This window comes from Nuphar pumila, unplaced genomic scaffold (genome assembly GCF_984573655.1).
Source record: "Nuphar pumila unplaced genomic scaffold, dmNupPumi1.hap1.1 HAP1_SCAFFOLD_375, whole genome shotgun sequence".
Taxonomy (NCBI): Eukaryota; Viridiplantae; Streptophyta; class Magnoliopsida; order Nymphaeales; family Nymphaeaceae; genus Nuphar; species Nuphar pumila.
The window spans coordinates 17415-33465 of NW_028323312.1; the positions used below are offsets into that span (position 1 = coordinate 17415).

A 16051-nucleotide genomic window follows, 5' to 3' on the forward strand; every position below is an offset into this window, starting at 1 on the left:
GTCCAGCCGACGGAGCCGTCCACGGGCGGATGCATGAGCTGGAGGACGCAACGGGGGTGGCCGATGGTCGTCTCGAAACAGCACCAGTCGCGCAGTGGACGCGTGTCCTGCCTGAAGGTGACCTGCAGGTCCATGAGCTCCTCCCAAGCATCGGCAAAGCCGTCGGGGATTTCATCCATCGAGCCGGTGTAGCGCGACGTGGACCCCGACGAGGCGGCGGCCATGACCCTGCGAACGACACGGCAAGGATGAGATCATGCAACACAAACAACACAAGGTGCGTCGTTCAAGCAAGGGCGCATGATAATTACCTGCGCAGGGTGTCGTCGCCGACGCCCGGTCCACGTCGAGCGCGTAGGTCATCGATGCAGTGGCGCATACGAGGCTCTTCGTCGCGTTGAAGGGCAACGGCTTCCTCCGCCACGGCGAGGACGGCGTCGCGTTCCTGGTTGGCGGCGTCGCGCTCCTGAATTGCGACGAGAAGAGCCTCTGCCAACTGGCGGACCCTGTCTTCATGATGGTCCAGCGTCGGCTGCCGACGCCTGCTCCCTTGACGACCTGAACTGTACATGACTACGAGGACGATGGTTGTCAGGTCAAAGGCCTCCGCGAAAAGATGCTATCCAGGTGTGCGATGCGTCAAGAGAACAGGTGTCTGGCCCAGTCCTTTAGGTCGCAGCTTGTACTCGTTGAGCACAATTGGGTGGCCGACATGGTATGCCTTCGTGATTGCCTGCGCCCTTCAGTCCCATCGCATTTTTTCATTCCTTTGCGTCAAAGACAGCGTAAAGCCAGGATCCAACGCAGCCGTGGTTGTGACTACAGGGGGCATCGGGGCAGTTTTTTTTTTTGGGATCGTTCGCCTCGGAATCGTCGTCGTCTCCTTGGACGCCGTCAGAACACGGCGTCTCCTTTCATGGACGTGGTCGTCTCCTTGGGTGCCGTCAAATCACGATCTGCTCGGCGTCTCCTTTCATGGACGTGGTCGTCTCCTGGGATGCCGTCAAATACACGATCTGCTCGCCGTCTCCCTTTCATGGACGTCGTCGTCTCCTTGGATGCCGTCATAACACGATCTGCTCGCCGTCTCCTATCGTGGACGTGGGTGCCGTGCTCGAGCTTCGGCGAGCTCAGGCGACGATCTCTTGCCTGCCGGCCTCCAGCTTCTGGGCGCGCTTGCGCTCGCGGTACGCCGCGTCCCTGATGCGCTTGCGTGCTCGGCGCGCCTCCTCCTTTTCGGCGTCGAGACGGGCGCGGTCCGGCTCGCACCCCCCGCGGGACTCTCTCTCAGCGACGAGGTCGCGGAGGTTCATCTCGGCGACGGCGGACAGCTGGCCGACGGCAGCGATGGCGGTCGCGAGGTCGGCGTCGGTCATGGAGCTCGCGCCGCGGACGCGCTCGTACGCTAGCTTGACGTTGGCCGCGAGGACGGCGTTCGGGAGGCTGGCCATCAGTCCAGGTCGAGGGCGTCGGTGCAGGGGTCGTCGAAGTCCAGCAGCGCTCCGCAGTCAGCGCACTCGCAGTACCAGTCGCCGTGAAAGGTGCACTTCTCCTCGACGACAAGGTCTTCACCGCACTGGGGGCACTTCTTCTGCTGCTGACACGCGGGCATGCTGGACATCGGGGATGCAGGACCTCCTGCCATCGAGGCTTGGTATGCGGTGGCAGCCAATTGGGTGGCCCCCTCGAGACAGCGTCGCCTCGGCGTAAAAGACAGTACGATCTGCACGTCCCTGAATGACGTCCAGAAACGATCTGTTGTGCGTCTAAAAGTCTTGGTCGTCGTCCGACTCGCTGGACGTCGGGGCGCCTGGGCGCGACAGCTCGCTCTTGTGCAGGTTTGCGCGGCTGTACTCGGCGACGCGGCTCTCGAAGAAGTTGACCTTGGAGTCCAGGCCGGCGAGCGTCATGAAGGGGTACGGGTTGGCGGCGCCGAAGACGGCCTTGAAGCCCATCTGCTGCATGAGGCGGTCGCCCACGAACTGCAGGTACTGCACCATGCTGCTGGCGCTCATGCCGAGCAGCGTGCACGGCAGCGCCTCCGTCACGAACTCCTGCTCGAGGAGCAGAGCCTCGCGCAGCATGGCGCCGGCGGTCGCTTCTGCGATCTGGTTGTCGGGCTGCAGGACGCCGTGCAGCGTGGTCGCGAACTCGGTGTGCAGCGCCTCGTCGCGCGAGATGAGCGCGTTGGAGTGGTGCAGGCCCGGCATGACGATGCCCTTGGACTTCAAGTAGAAGATGGCGGCGAACGAGCCCTGGAAGAAGACGCCCTCGAAGATGGCGAACGCGAACAGGCGCTGGCAGAAGGGCGCGTCGCCGTGCGCCCAGCGGCGCGCCCACTCGGCCTTCTTGCCGATGACGGGCACGGTGTGGATGGCGTCGAAAAGCGCCTCGCGCTTGGCCTGGTCCTTGATCAGGGTCTCGATCAGCAGCGAGTAGACCTCGGAGTGCACCGACTCCATGGCGAGCTGGAACGCGTAGAACGCCTTGGCCTCCTGGGGCGCGACCTCGTTCATGAAGTTGGCGCAGATGTTCTCGTTCACCAGCGCGTCGGAGCACGCGAAGAAGGCGAGCGTCGACGACAGCAGCTGGCGTTCGCCGTCGGTCAGCTTGTCCCAGGCGGCGACGTCGCCGGAGAGGTCGATCTCCTCGGCCGTCCAGTACGAGTCGGACGCCAGCTTGTACAGTCGCCAGAGGGGCTCGTACTTGATGGGAAAGAGCGAGTAGCTGGGGTGGGGGTCGTGCAGGACGGGGTCCCCGCCATGGGCTCTGGCGGCGCCCTGGATGTCGGCGTCGGTCTGCGTCATGGCGTCCATCCTTCCGTGTCTGTCAGAACGCCCCGATTTCTTTATGCCGGTGCCCGCGGGTGACCCTTCAGAGCGGCACTCGCGGCGGCCGGCAGGCGCGCATCTCGCGCGCCAGGACGTTCAGCTTGCGCTTGGTGACGTGCGGCATCGCGACGACGTGCGACAGGCCGCCCTGGGACGCCAGCTGCCAGCGCTTGACGATCGCGTCGGGCGCTCGCTTCATGACGACGATGGGCGACCGTTGATTGTGCCAAGCGCCCCATTCAGGGTCCCACGATGGCGACCAGGTGCTGCGCGGCGTCGACGCACGCGATCGCGTCCTCGCGGAAGCCGGCGACGCCCTTGCACGCGATGATGTGGTCCAGGAAGAGCGCGCCGTGGCCGCTGCGGCTGCCCGAGACCGTGCTGTCCAGGGAGCCGGTGACTTCCGTCCTGCCGCCGCCGGGTCGGCCGCGCGACAGGTACGCGCCGCACGGGAACGGCACGCCGAAAAATTTGTGACCCGACACGCTCGCCGAGTCGACTGCTCGGAAGAAGGGGCGGTCGTCCAGGAACGGCAGCATGCCGCCCATGAGCGCGGCGTCGGCGTGGATCCGGAACGGCGCGCCAGACGCCCGCAGGACAGACCGTATCGCGTCGGCGTCGTCGATGGCGCCCTTCATGGTGCTCCCGACGTTGACGACCACCAGCGCGGGCCGCGACGCGTTCAGGACCGCCTCCAGGTCCTCCATGTCCATGTGTCCCCGCGCGTCTGTCGCGACGACGACCAGGCGCACGCGCAGCATCCGCGCGATCTTGGCGATCGAGTAATGCGCCTCCTGCGACGCGTACAGCACGGGGTCGCCCAGCGCGTCGCGAGCGTCGAGGACGCCCTGCAGGTTGCCCTCCGTGCCCGAGTGCGTGACGTAGCCCCACGACTCCGGCGGGCAGCGCCACAGGTCGCGGAAAAAGTCGAGGACGCGCAGCTCCTCGGCCTTGGAGTGCATGGCGGACGTGCCGGGCACGGCGGGGTCGCCGACGTTGTTCAGGTGCCACGCCAGCGTGTGCGCGACGCCGGAGAAGTCGTAGGCCAGGTTGCCGGGGTAGCCCACCGACCTGGAAGCCAGGTCCCTGTATGTGGCGTCGTCCATCGCTCTGGGCGGCGTCTCTGCCGCGGGCCCTTTTATGCCTGGAGGATTCATCCTCCTAAGTGCGCCAGCCTAAAGGCCCTGCGCCCCCCTAACCCAATTTGGATAACACATGTTTGCCAGGAAAATTTGACGCCCGTGTTACTGTGGTCAAGCTTCGGCAAGCTTCGCCATGGAAGACGTGATAGAAGTCGTCAAGGGTCCGCTGACGGCCGCCTTTCCCGACGCCTTGTGGGCGTGCTCCAAGCGGCTGTATCGGATGCGTCCTCTGGCCGTCTTACCATCTGGGCCCAAGGGACTCCTGGACCTGACAGACGTCACGCAAAGCAAGCTCAAGGCGGTCGTGGTCCCTTCGGCGAGTTCGATGTCCGCGCATGCGTCCATCCCTGGAAGCCTGGCAGACGTGACGTTCTTCATGGGCTTCGACGTCCTCTCGGCGATGCACGAACAAGGCCTCCCGTGGCCGCGCGGCATGAACGCCGTGAGAGTCACCGTATGGAACGGCGGCATGCGCCCCGAGGTCGTCCGAGTCGCGAGGGCGATGTTTCGCGACCGTGCCTTCAAGCCGAAGGCGAGCTTCAGGGTCGCGGCGGTCGCCGCACGCTTTGATGACGGCGACCATGGCGAGTCCGACGCGTGGACGCAGCTACGAGACGCCATTCGCACGTACGGGAGCCGCCGCTAACACAATCATCTTCGGGGCTTCGAGAACCGATGGAAGTGCGAGTTCACCAGCACGGCGATGCCCTTCGGCAGAACCTTCCTCTTGATGACGGGCGACCGCTCGCGCGTTGCGACCGCCACACCGGTGCCGCCGTACAGGAGCACGACGGTCACGAGGTCGCCCGAGCCCGCGACGAAGGAGCCCTGCGGACCCAGGACGACAGCGACGTTGTGCGGGCCGCTCAGCGCTCGCGCGACGTCGCCCGTGCCGACCTGAAACTTCTCGCGCGTCAGCAAGCGCGTCGTCAGCCGGCGCACGACGTCGCCCTTCTTGACCTTCGCCCTCTCGAGGTCCGCGACCGCGGTGCGCTCGACCTCGTGGTGCAGGCCCATCTCGGTCACCGGGTTGCCGAGCTCGGCGGCCGTCGCGATGTCGCGGACGGCGTCCTGGACGTATCGGTGCGTGGTCGCCTTGACCCGGACGCCGATCGCGGACGCTATGGCGGCCACGGCGGCGATGGGATCGACGGACCCGGGCGTCTTGAACAGCTCGAGGCCGCGTGCTGGCGACGCCCACGCCTGCGTCAGGGTCACCGGCTCCGAAAAGCTGGACACCGGGTCGCTCGGCGCGTGCGACGCGAGGGCTCGACGGACGACGTCGACGTGATCTTCGGGGAGGCTGAGGGCCGCGATCGCGGCGGCGAGCGTCCCGTCCACGACGTCGTCCTCGTTCGCAACGACGACGTCGGAGACCTGTGACGTCGCGGCCTTGGGCAGCCTCTGGTGCGTCATGAGCATGTTGACGGCCTTGGTGGTCACGGCGTCCGACGCGCGGGAGTGCACCGGGCTGGTGAGCTCCAGGAGGCGCGCGGCGCGAGTCTCGCGAGGGTACGGGCACAGCGCGTGGTTGAGCACCCACATCTCCTCGAGGTGCTCGTTCTGCAGGTGCGCGCGCATGGCGTCCAGCAGCGACAGCAGCGCGTCGTTGTCGGCGATCAGCGAGGCCACCGGATCGGCGGGGTCCGGCCTGGACCGCACGAACTGAACGACGGCGGCCCGGGCGTCCGCGAAAAGCTCGGCGACCTCCGGCGCGTCGCTCAGAGGCACGATCGCGCCGCCCTTCGTGCGCAGCGCCACGGCCCCGCCGCGCGACTTCACCGTTTCAAGGCCCGCCAGGCCTGACAGGCCCGGCAGGGACGACAGGCTCGACAGGAACGCCCTGGCCTCGCGTTCGGATACCCTGACCGGAAACGCGCCGGGCAGCTCGGACAGGTACAGCATGTCGGCAGCGCCGGCGAACGTCGAACCGTCCGGCTCGTCGAGCGGCACGAAAAGGCCGTCGTCCTGCACAACGCCGACGGCGCGGAGTTCGTCGTCGATGACGATGGCCGCGACGTCGCGCTTTTTGACCCGCAGCGCCTCGGACAGCGTGGCGAGCGGCCTGGCCCCGACGATGTCGCGGTACTGCAGGTGAGCGGAGACGACCATGGCGGCTTCGTGGTCGCCGGGGACGAGCGCGGCGCGCCGGATCCGCCTCGACACGAGCGGTTCGTACGCCGCGCCCTGCTTGTGGATGAGGCGCACCGACGTCATGGTCGCCGGTGGCGCGGCGCCCCCGAGCGGCGCGTGCACGAGAGCCGTCGACTCGGATTCCTCGACGACGCCGACCAGGACGTCCGGGAACGCGAGCGGCAGGACCGGCAGCAGGAACGAGTGGCCGCAGTCCGGAGAGCGCACGTACTCCTTGAACGTTTCGATGGCGTCGAACAGCGCGCGCGACCGCTCTCGTACCGCGGTCGACGCGCCCCTGGACGCCGCGCCCGTCGCTTCCAGGTGTGCCCGGCCCGCGGCCGTCCTGGTGAACGCCGCAAACTCGGCTTCCCTTAGCGGCGCGTGGCGCACGTCGGTGAACCGCGAGAGGACGCCGCCGCGTCCGACGCGCATAAGGTTCCTGGTCGTCGACACTCTACAGATGTCCTCGACGACGGCGTCCTGGGAGCGGCCCAGCGAGTAGGCGAGCGCGGCCATGAAGGTCGCGCCCTGGACGCCTCGGCGCAGCATTTCCGGCAGCGCCCTGACGGCGCCGAAGCGTGCCTCGGGGAGCGGGACGTGCGTTTCGCCAAGGACGTAGGACACGTCCTTCGCGACGGGAGCGCCTTCCGTCTGCCGGCGCTTGAAGCAGCACGGCATGCAGAGGCCGTCGGAGTGCTTATGCGCGGGCAGGAAGCCGGGGAAGCGCGCTTTGGCGCCGCGCCAGTACTTGGCGCGCGTCATGTCGATGCCGGGCGTGCCGTCCGGGCACCTGGAGCCCGCGGCCTCGAACTCCTCGACCGTCATGGACGTCTGCAGCGCGGGGCACCACACCTGCGGACACACGTACGCCGTGCCGCGCGTCTCGACGGCCTCGAGCTGCTTGCCGTCGGCTCGGAGGTCGGCGAGCGCCTGTGGCGTGAGCGCGATGGGCTGCCGCCCGTCCACGGCGCCGCACATCTTGGAGTACATCTGGAAGCCGGGCCTGAAGGACGCGAACAGCTCGCGGTCGGTGGCGTACAGGCGGTTCAGGACGTACTTGGCGGACACCTCCGTCGCTTTGACCGGGCCCGTCGCTTGCGCGGCGGCGCGCAGCAGCTCCTGGACGTCTCCGGACGTCGCCGCGGCAGGGGCCTTTTTGGAGAACGTGGCCGCACGGCGCAGGCACCACATCAGGCGCTCCGCGTACCGCAGCTCGCACTCGCAGTGGACCAGCACCGCGAGGCCCTCGGGGCCGCCCTGCGTCACGACGGCGACTACTTTGTTGTTGTAGGGCGGCGTCGTGCCGCGGAACGCGCGGACGGGGCGGGACGCTTCGAAGGCCTGCATCTCGGCGCGCGCGGCCTCCATCGACATCGAGAACGCGGCGGCCAGCTCCCTGACCAGCTGCTGCTTGCGCCCCTGCACCGCCATGTGGTGCCGGCGCATCAGGAACTCGTGCTCCGGCGTCGGCACGGCGTAGTTGGGCGTCCGGGCGAGCGTGACCTCGACGCCCTCCTCCGTGCGCGTGTAAGACAGGAGGGGCGAGGCGCGATCCAGAGCGCTGATGAAGGCGTTCATGGCGGGCGCGCCGCCCCTGGCGTCGGTCAGGACGTGGCGGCTCTGGAACCTGACCAGGTTGGCGTCGAGGGCGTCGTCCGGGACGCTCTCGACACGCGCGTCGACGGCTGACTCGACGGCGCGCCTGAACGACGGCGACTGGAAGACCGCCCGCAGCGCGTCCAGCGGCTCGCCGGCCGTCCTCAACGTGACCGTCGCGGACATGTCGGGCGCGATCCGGACCTTGGCGGCGCCCTCGACGCCCGGGACGGCCGCCATGACGAGCAGCTCCTCTTCGCCGCCCTTGATCAGCGACCGGCAGTCGCGGTCCGTCTTGGGCGCCGTCATCACGCCGGCCCTGGCCGCCGGAGCCCAACCCCTGAAGGCCAGCGTGCCGTTGGCGCGGTGGAGCGCGACGGAGAAGACGCCGTCGGTCGACAGCTCGGCCACGTTGGCGACGGACTCGAGGGCGTCGCGGTTCACGGGCGTTCCGTCGGCGACCATGGCGTGCGCCGCCACGACCAGCACCGAGCCCGTCAGGCGCTCGCCGTACGGCGCGGTGGTCCGCATGGCGTCCAGGACGGCCTCCGTGCCGTCGTCGGGGGTCGATGGCCCCGCCCATTCAGGAGCGCAGACGCACGTGACTACGCGCGCGTGGACGGACGCCCCGAGGAGCTGCTCGAGCACGGCGTCGGACTTGACGAGCGTCACGACGTCCGGCAGCGCGGCTGGATGCCCCCCGACGGCATACGGGCACCAGTGCGGCTCGGTCGCGGCTCCGGCGCGCTTCTTGCCCGGTCCGGCGACGGCGACGTCGGCGTCGCCCGAGACCGCGGACCGCAGGCCCTCGACGTAGCCGTCGGGGTAGACGTCGGACTGGACGCACCAGTACGCTGGCGCGCCCAGGCGCGCGGTCAGCTTGCGCGAGACGTCGCCGATGCTGTCGTCGGCGAGCAGCTCGAGGGCGACGACGTCCGTGGTCTTGCCCGTCTGCGCGTCGTACACACGCACCGTTAACTCGCGCGGCGCGTACGCGGCGTCTGTGAACGTGCGCCTGACCGCGACGGTCGGATCCATTGCTTGTCAGACGGGCCACATATTTTCTGGAAAGCATGGACCTGCCGCAGTCGACCCGGACATGCTGTCGCGGCCCGACGGCATGCAGGCGCTGGTCCAGTCGGTCAGCGCCGGCATCGGCCAGCGCATCGGCAACGGCGAGATCGACCCGGCGGTGCTCATGAAGGACGCGAGCGCGATGCTGGCGAACGTCGACATGTGCGAGATCATGAAGATGATGGGCGGCATGGGGATCGACCCGTCGATGCTGGCGGGCGGGTTGGCCGGGTTTGGGGCACCCCCCTACCCGCAAGAAAGTAAAAAGACCTGCAGCGCAAATACCATTCGGCACTGTGTAGAGAAGCATGACCGTAGCCGACTTTGTGAAGTTTGTGTCGACGATCGCCGTGGTGATAAAGGTCAAAGTCCGTTTCGATGAACACACCATTCTGGGCGCTCTCGCCGCCTCCGACGAAATGGGTACTTTGACGAAGTGTTTGACATTATGGGGCGTCATGAAAGGAGCGCGGTCCTTCTCGTTTCTGTTCGCATCGATCCCAGACGCGCGCGTTCCCGTTATCGTAAAATCCCTGTCCAAGTACGATCTCGATTGCGCATGGAAGCGACAGACGTTGACGGGAACCCCTACGGACGGACTCATCGGCAAGGCATTGGGCTATCCCACACCGACAAACTCGTCAAAGCCATGGAGAGGCTCCGTAGATCATGGCGTGATGACGTGGTCGATCGAAGGCACGAAGCTTGACGGCAGGATTTATACGTTTTCTCTTTTCCCTGGCGCAGACAAAGACATCCGAAAGGCAGAGAAGCTATGGGCTCCCGCGATGCGCAAGATTCATCCTTCGATAGCATGTGCAATTCATGTCGTCAAACAGAAATAAATTAATTTTACCCATATCCGGCCAATCATAAGCCTCGCCAACTGCACGGCCGTTCGCGATATCATCGGAGCTACGGACCCGGAGGACGGAGACGTCCTGTCGGAAGCTATGACCGTCAGGCAGCGACCCTACGAATCCAGGCGGATCAGGCTGGTCCTGGAGAACGGTGGGGACTACGTGCTGTCCGACCGTCGCGCGCCGCCCCCAATGTCAGCCCCGCCAGGCCGCAAAGCGTGGAGCACATGCGTCCGCAACACGGTCGCCGCTGGCCAGGGATGGCAATGCAACATGTGCAACGACATGCTGCCTCCCAGCTAAGACCTGGATCACATGATTCCCCTGTTCAGGGGAGGGTCGGACGCGATCGCGAACCTGCAGGTGCTGTGCGCCCCATTCCATCGGGCTAAGTCCGCCAGTGAGAGGTCCACTGCAATCGCTTGAGGTAAGCACGCACAAGTCGTTTCTGGGGTCATAGGTCCCATTCAGCTGTAGAGTAGTAGCCTGTATTGTACCTCCTCACTGTGTCGATGATATCTTTTGCTCTCTGATCGGCGGCATCTTCGGCATTCTTCGCCAGGGCCACGTTTTCACGTTTGAGTTCTACGTTTTCGCGTTCGAGCTCATCGATGTAGCGTTTGATATCTTCGGCCCTCCTTGCGTCGGCATGTCTGACCTCACTGATTTTGCGTATGAGCTCTTCGGCCCTCTTGTCGGCGGCGTCTTCGAACTCTTCGGCCCTCTTGCCGGCGGCGTCTTCGAACTCGTTGGCCCTCTTGACAGCGGCCCTGTCGATGCACAAGTGCTGCAATATCGTGAAAAACATCACGACGGAGGTCCAATACCTACCACAGGTGGCAACTCTTTTTGCCTGCGCTTGGTGTTCGTTTTTTCGGAACCTCGGTTGAAACGTCTAGAGAAACCCCGTCAAACGAGAAATCTGCCGGCGTCCGCCTTGGTAGTCCGTCTGACCAGAGGCGTCAGCGATCCCCCGTACGCCTTGACGTGCATGTCGGCCGCCACGACCAGTGCTACTATAATGATTCTGCGCTTGCCGTTTGTCTGCAGAGTCGCATGTTTCGCAGCTAGCCACATGTGCCAAATAGATTCCGCCAATCCCTATATCACAACTTGTTAGGTATGAAACACATTTCATGATGTCGAGAAACGGCGCTTATCCGTATTACTACCCGTTGGACGACAACACTCATATGCGCAACTCTCGCACGTTGAGTCCAACGAGGCAAGATGGCGAGTTTCGCAGCGTTAATCCCTCGTCCTTTTCTCGACGTGATGACATGGACATGCCAAGTATGCCGCTTGAGGTGCAACCATTGTTAGCGAGCAGCAGCGCTTACCGGAAAGGTAGGATGCCAGAAAGGCGTTATAAAAAGGAAAGCCGGAAATCCGGATGCCAGCAAAGGGCCTACAGCGCTACTCATCACGATATTTAGAAGTGATCTCGTTTGGTATGTAAAGTGCAGCCATCTGGCAGCAGCACACACTGCCCTGAGCGTTCTCTTCCATTTGGTGGTATTCCATTCCTTCCTTGCCTTGGCTTGCGGCGTCACGACACCTCCTTCTGTTGAGATTTACAGACAACTTACTTGAGGTACACATGTACCGAGTACATATTCATAGGAGACTGATAGGGATCAGTCTGAAAGCCTAGATCAGTATCCAGGATGACGTGACTGGACACTGGATTAGTAATTAGGACTGGATAGCTCCGGTATGCATACACGTGATAAGCATGTTAAATTCCCACTGAGGGAAGAAGTACTCAGTTGTACTTCAACACTCCCCGTTCCGAGGTGGGTCTAGCTCTGGAGACCAAGGCACCCCGGATGGGGATCACTTCAATGTCTCAAGCACCAAGAATGTGACCTCGTACATCTAGACACAGATTTCGGAGGGTGGATGATCATGCGGCCTCTCCTTCCTAAACACGGGAGAAACAAGCACACACAGGGCGCCCTGTACTCGATTCAAGGGACTCATGACACGCACTCCCCGTACTATCCAACTTCAGGGGACTCATTTATTGAGGAAACACAGAATGCTCCCCGTACTCGATTCGGGGGACTCATGACACGCACTCCCCGTACTGGCCAGCTCCAGGGGGTCGAATGATTAACGCAAACACATCAGGAACAAGACACACACAAGGCAATGCAACTAGCACGACACGAGCCGGCTAGACAACAGGAACACACGAGTCTGTCCAGTCCAAACAAGGACTTCAAGGCAGGTTCAGTCGTCGCAGGCCCATGCCCGCAACACATGCATCCGCTTGTTGAGCTCTCAATATGCTTACAGTCGTATGTTATGGGATAACCCTAACACCATCTTAAATACATGGTGAATTGTAATATGTGTATACCGAAGATGTCGAAGTAATAAGCGGAATGAATGTATAATTGCACCACACACCATGCTCGGTTGTCCTTGAATGATCTGTTGTCCTTTGATGTTCCACAACAAAGTCAAGGACATACTTCGGCAAGCATGCCACGCCGCAAGCGCGAATGCAAGCGGGGTATTCAGGTTTCGCGTGGCACTGTTTGTTCTGTGCCTTCTGCATATGGCAGATATTCATATTTTCTTGTTGAGACACAGTCAATGTCCGAACTTAACCACAAAGCTGTTGACATGACTTCAAAAAGCGAAACCCGAGCTCATCCAGGCGACTCTGCCTGTCCAAATGCGCGCGCTCAACACTTGGCATTGGGAAGGGGGGGCTTTGTCACGATGCCATTAACACCTTGACATGCGATGCGCCTGATCTGCAAACAGTGCGTCCCGTCAGCCAAACGAGGCATCCGCCTCTTAGGTTGGCGCGGCCCCTTAATTTTGTTCTTTCTGGTATTCATTCCGTCGACTGGGGGCTTGGACGTCCTTTATGACGCGTGATCAAAGCTCGTAAATGTATGGCATGAGTCCCGATGGATGAATGTCTTATAGTTCACCGATGCAGGCACCAACCGCGCGTAAGGACGACACTCGTTGCATAGCGCACCTTTTGTGGCAACCTGTAATACGGACCATAGCTGTACAGTCGCTCCTGACCACCTGTGACTGCGTACTGTAGGACCTTCTTGGAGAGGTAATACAGCCTCGACGGCAGAGGAGAAGGAGGTGACGAGTCATAGTAGGGAGTGTCGCTCGCGTTCGTGTACATTAGGGCGTAGACCATGTCTATCAACGGATGGGGCACGGGAGGATTGCAGGTCGCTTGATTGCCCAGCGACCTGTCCGTTCTGGTCCAGTCGAAAAGGGTCGTCGGATTGCACTCGCAGATCGACGAGTTGATTGGCGGTTTGACTCGGATGCCCTCGTAGCGTGCAGAGCCATGACAAACGGCTCCCTTGGGGTCGACGTTGTTGTCTGCCAGCTTCAATTCCGTCACTTTGTAAGGGAGCTTTTGCTGGCACTGCTGGATCCTGCAGGGTGTAGACCAGTTACAATTTATCGGCTTCTGCCCGATTGCTAGTCCCCCTTATTATATCTATTAGAAGATATTTACATTCAACTCCTCGTCTCGGGTATTGCTGTAGCCTATATATCATACGTGGTACTAGACACTGTCATCTGGCATATCTACAGATAGATGCATAGTCAACATTCCAACAATATCCATCTCGAGATCTTAGCCGACCGGCTGACATTGACCGGGTTTTTCCATGAACGTAACATTCCTCACTTGGTTGCTTCAGACTCGCATTCGTGGGGGGCGGGGCGCAGTGCACATCCACAGTACGCAACACAACAACTACGATTACGAGCGCCACCTCGCCTTTGGCCAGTCATGCTGCCGAAGCGGCACAAGTAAAGGTGATGTCTATCTGGTGGTCTACTGAAGGGCGTCTCAGAGCATTGATTATGCTGTCGGCTATGTAGCCGAAGCGTGCTGCGATGTAAGTATTCAGCCGACAGCTACTAAGTACTTCTTCTGCTTTCGTTTATTAGACGTTGTGTCGGCGTAAACTACCAATGGTGGCAAATCCCTGAGGATGGTCGACGGGAATACGGCAATCAAACACCTAGGGGCTTGCGAAAACGGCGCGGCAATAAAAAACGCACCCGACAGCGCCGTTGGTCTCACTGATCTGTGGGAGGAAGTCATTGGCGAGCAAGGTAGGATCCGCCGGTACACACGTAACATATTCCGGCTCGCAATTGGGGTCGACATAATAGGGGCCACAGTGGCGTTTGAGGTACGCCTCCCACGTATAAAAAATAGCGGTGAACTCATACGGAGACAGGGCCTTCACCTCAAGCGCCGGCAGCCTGGAGTCGAGCTCGTTCCAGTACAGCGGCGGCGGATGACCGTAAAAAGTTGTAATGTTGTGTCCAGGACGGTCAACGACGCCGAAGATCTTGCACATGTCGGACGGCTTGAGCACAAAGTCCGCCGGCACGCCGCCATCTGCAGCGACGCATCGCACTTGCAATCGACGAAGGAACCGCTCAATGCGCCAAGGACAACAATAACATAGATGTCAGAGGGGACATAAAGGGCATAAAGGGTGTGGCGATTGGCTCGGACTTCAACCAGGGACGCCCTGAAGAAGGCGCAGCGCCGACAGTCGAGAGCCGAGGACGCGTCCTGATGCAATGCCATTGCAGGCGGGGACGCACAACACGGCTATCACGCGCGCGAACATAGTCTGCGCACCGATACGAGCATACACCGCGGCGGAGCTCAGGGCAATCGGGATCGTCCTCATTCCGGCGAACCTGGCTGCAGTGACGTTGTCTAGGTTGCTCATGAAGGCGGGCACCCGTGTCTCAAACACCACTGGGGCGGTACGCGCGTACAGGGACGAAATGGCTGCGCACAAAACAAGCCGTCAAACAGTGTAACGCTGTACGGCGCGGAATCGGTATCTATCACAGCTGCCCTGATAAAACGGAGCTAAATCTGGGCTTGACATCAATGGGGGCTGATTCAGGTTTCATGTGCCTGCATATCGTGTTTGAAATGATTATACATTGAAGAAAAATCGGGGACTATGCCAGGTCATGTCAACACAAACGGCTAGCCAGTTGTGCTTGAGTCGGTGGTGACTCGTGACAAGAGAAAAAGAATTGCGTCGCTATTCGCGGCGTGGGCTTGGCACGGTGTCCGATAAATTTGTATGATTTTAAAAAAATCATCCAGCAAGGCGATAACATCACAATCGTCGCGTACGAATATTGTAGGTATCGGTATTGTTGGTGACGCTGCTGACAAAAGCGTTGTAACGAATCGTGAAGCTTGGGCCCAGAGCATCATGTACCAAGCCATTTACGAGCGGCCGTGCTCCCAGGGGTATAGTCGATGGGATGACCTCGCCTGCACCTAACGCGGCCTTGTCAAAGCTTACGTTCACGACATTCTGGGCGATTGAAGCTGCCAGACAGAGGTACCGCACCATGGCAACCGCTTAGAGCGGCAAGCATACCCAGCAAGAGCAGCATCTGCATACCAAGGCAACTTCAGAAATATGCAGCCCAAACATGAAAGGCGGACAGGAACTCTGCGCGGTGTCGAGCGGTCGGCGAAATATGTGAGACATGGGACGTTCGACCAGTTGCTCAAGCTCGCCGTAGGGCGCGTCCCTACGCCATTTGGCGCACGCAAGGCACCTTGTGGCATACTGCACCCACATATCCCAGTACATGCGCGCCCCATCACAAACTCAGTACAGCTCACACAGCGGAGGCATCAAATGACGACAAGCATACCTCAAGCACAGTGAAAGTGCTGTCCAACGTAATGTCCAATTCTGTGAAGGATGGCGATCGCCCCTGCGCGCACCCTTTCTGAGTTGATGAGCAGCATTAATTTGCATGGTTGGTGACATCACCAGCAGGCAGCAGACAAAAAGCAGCAGGACCAGGTCCTTAATGCCAACAGGAACATCACGAAAGCCGTGTGCATCAGCGTTGTGTCTGTTGCATTTTCAATCTGTCGAACGTCAGGTCTGCCACAACACAGCCTACTCAATGATGGCGATGCTCCTTGCGCGCACCCTTCTTGAGATGCAATGTGGTAAAACGCTTTGGGCGCAATGGCGACAACGCGTGCAGGGCAAGTCTCAATCACAATTGGGACATCGCGACAAGATACCAGCGCAAAGTATGCGCATGTCACATTACTACAGTGATTGGTTCAGCAGTGCTTGAAAACTCTAGGCAGATGCTTTCGATTTCGTATCTTGGATTCCAATGCAATCCAAGATACTGCGTCTTACGATTCCAGATAGCTCGCATAGGCTTCGAGGTCAATTGTTTAACGTTTTTTAAAGGAAAAAATGTTTGGGGACGCAAACACGGCAAACACCAACATTTGATTAATAGGGAAAGAGGGCAGTTGAGTACAGTGTGTTTTTTTTTATGAAGTTTTGCTTTTGGAGGATTTTTTGGGGATGGGACTGTAGGGAAG

At 61.2% G+C, this 16051-nt stretch overlaps 2 protein-coding genes and 1 pseudogene across 2 annotated transcripts; all 3 read right to left on the bottom strand.

Annotated features, from left to right (window-relative positions):
- Window positions 1-1766: 1766 nt before the first annotated feature.
- LOC149810374 (ribonucleoside-diphosphate reductase small chain-like) lies at window positions 1767-2816 on the bottom strand. Its single transcript, XM_089994281.1, has one exon. It carries the CDS (start codon window positions 2814-2816, stop codon window positions 1767-1769), a length of 1050 nt encoding a protein of 349 aa, XP_089850407.1.
- Window positions 2817-3070: 254 nt separating this feature from the next.
- On the bottom strand, window positions 3071-3988 carry LOC149810375 (serine decarboxylase 1 pseudogene; annotated as a pseudogene).
- Window positions 3989-11249: 7261 nt separating this feature from the next.
- Window positions 11250-15725, bottom strand: LOC149810376 (uncharacterized). Its single transcript, XM_089994280.1, has 8 exons — window positions 15639-15725; window positions 15352-15414; window positions 15039-15084; window positions 14816-14959; window positions 14300-14455; window positions 13705-14050; window positions 12641-13064; window positions 11250-12407 (listed from the first exon to the last, which is right to left on the bottom strand). Exons 3-8 carry the CDS (start codon window positions 15082-15084, stop codon window positions 12336-12338), a joined length of 1188 nt encoding a protein of 395 aa, XP_089850406.1. The 5' UTR covers window positions 15352-15414; window positions 15639-15725; the 3' UTR covers window positions 11250-12335.
- Window positions 15726-16051: the final 326 nt, after the last annotated feature.

What these genes read in the sequence shown, in the direction of transcription:
- LOC149810374 (XM_089994281.1), bottom strand. Translation starts at nt 2,816, where the DNA reads ATGGACGCCATGACGCAGACCGACGCCGACATCCAGGGCGCCGCCAGA.
- LOC149810376 (XM_089994280.1), bottom strand. Translation starts at nt 15,084, where the DNA reads ATGCTGCTCTTGCTGGGTATGCTTGCCGCTCTAAGCGGTTGCCATG. An exon ending in CGCGGTGTATGCTCGTATCG is followed by an intron (nt 14,051 to 14,299) that starts GTGCGCAGACTA and finishes GCGTCGCTGCAG; the next exon opens with ATGGCGGCGTGCCGGCGGAC. An exon ending in GAGACCAACGGCGCTGTCGG is followed by an intron (nt 13,065 to 13,704) that starts GTGCGTTTTTTA and finishes TACACCCTGCAG; the next exon opens with GATCCAGCAGTGCCAGCAAA.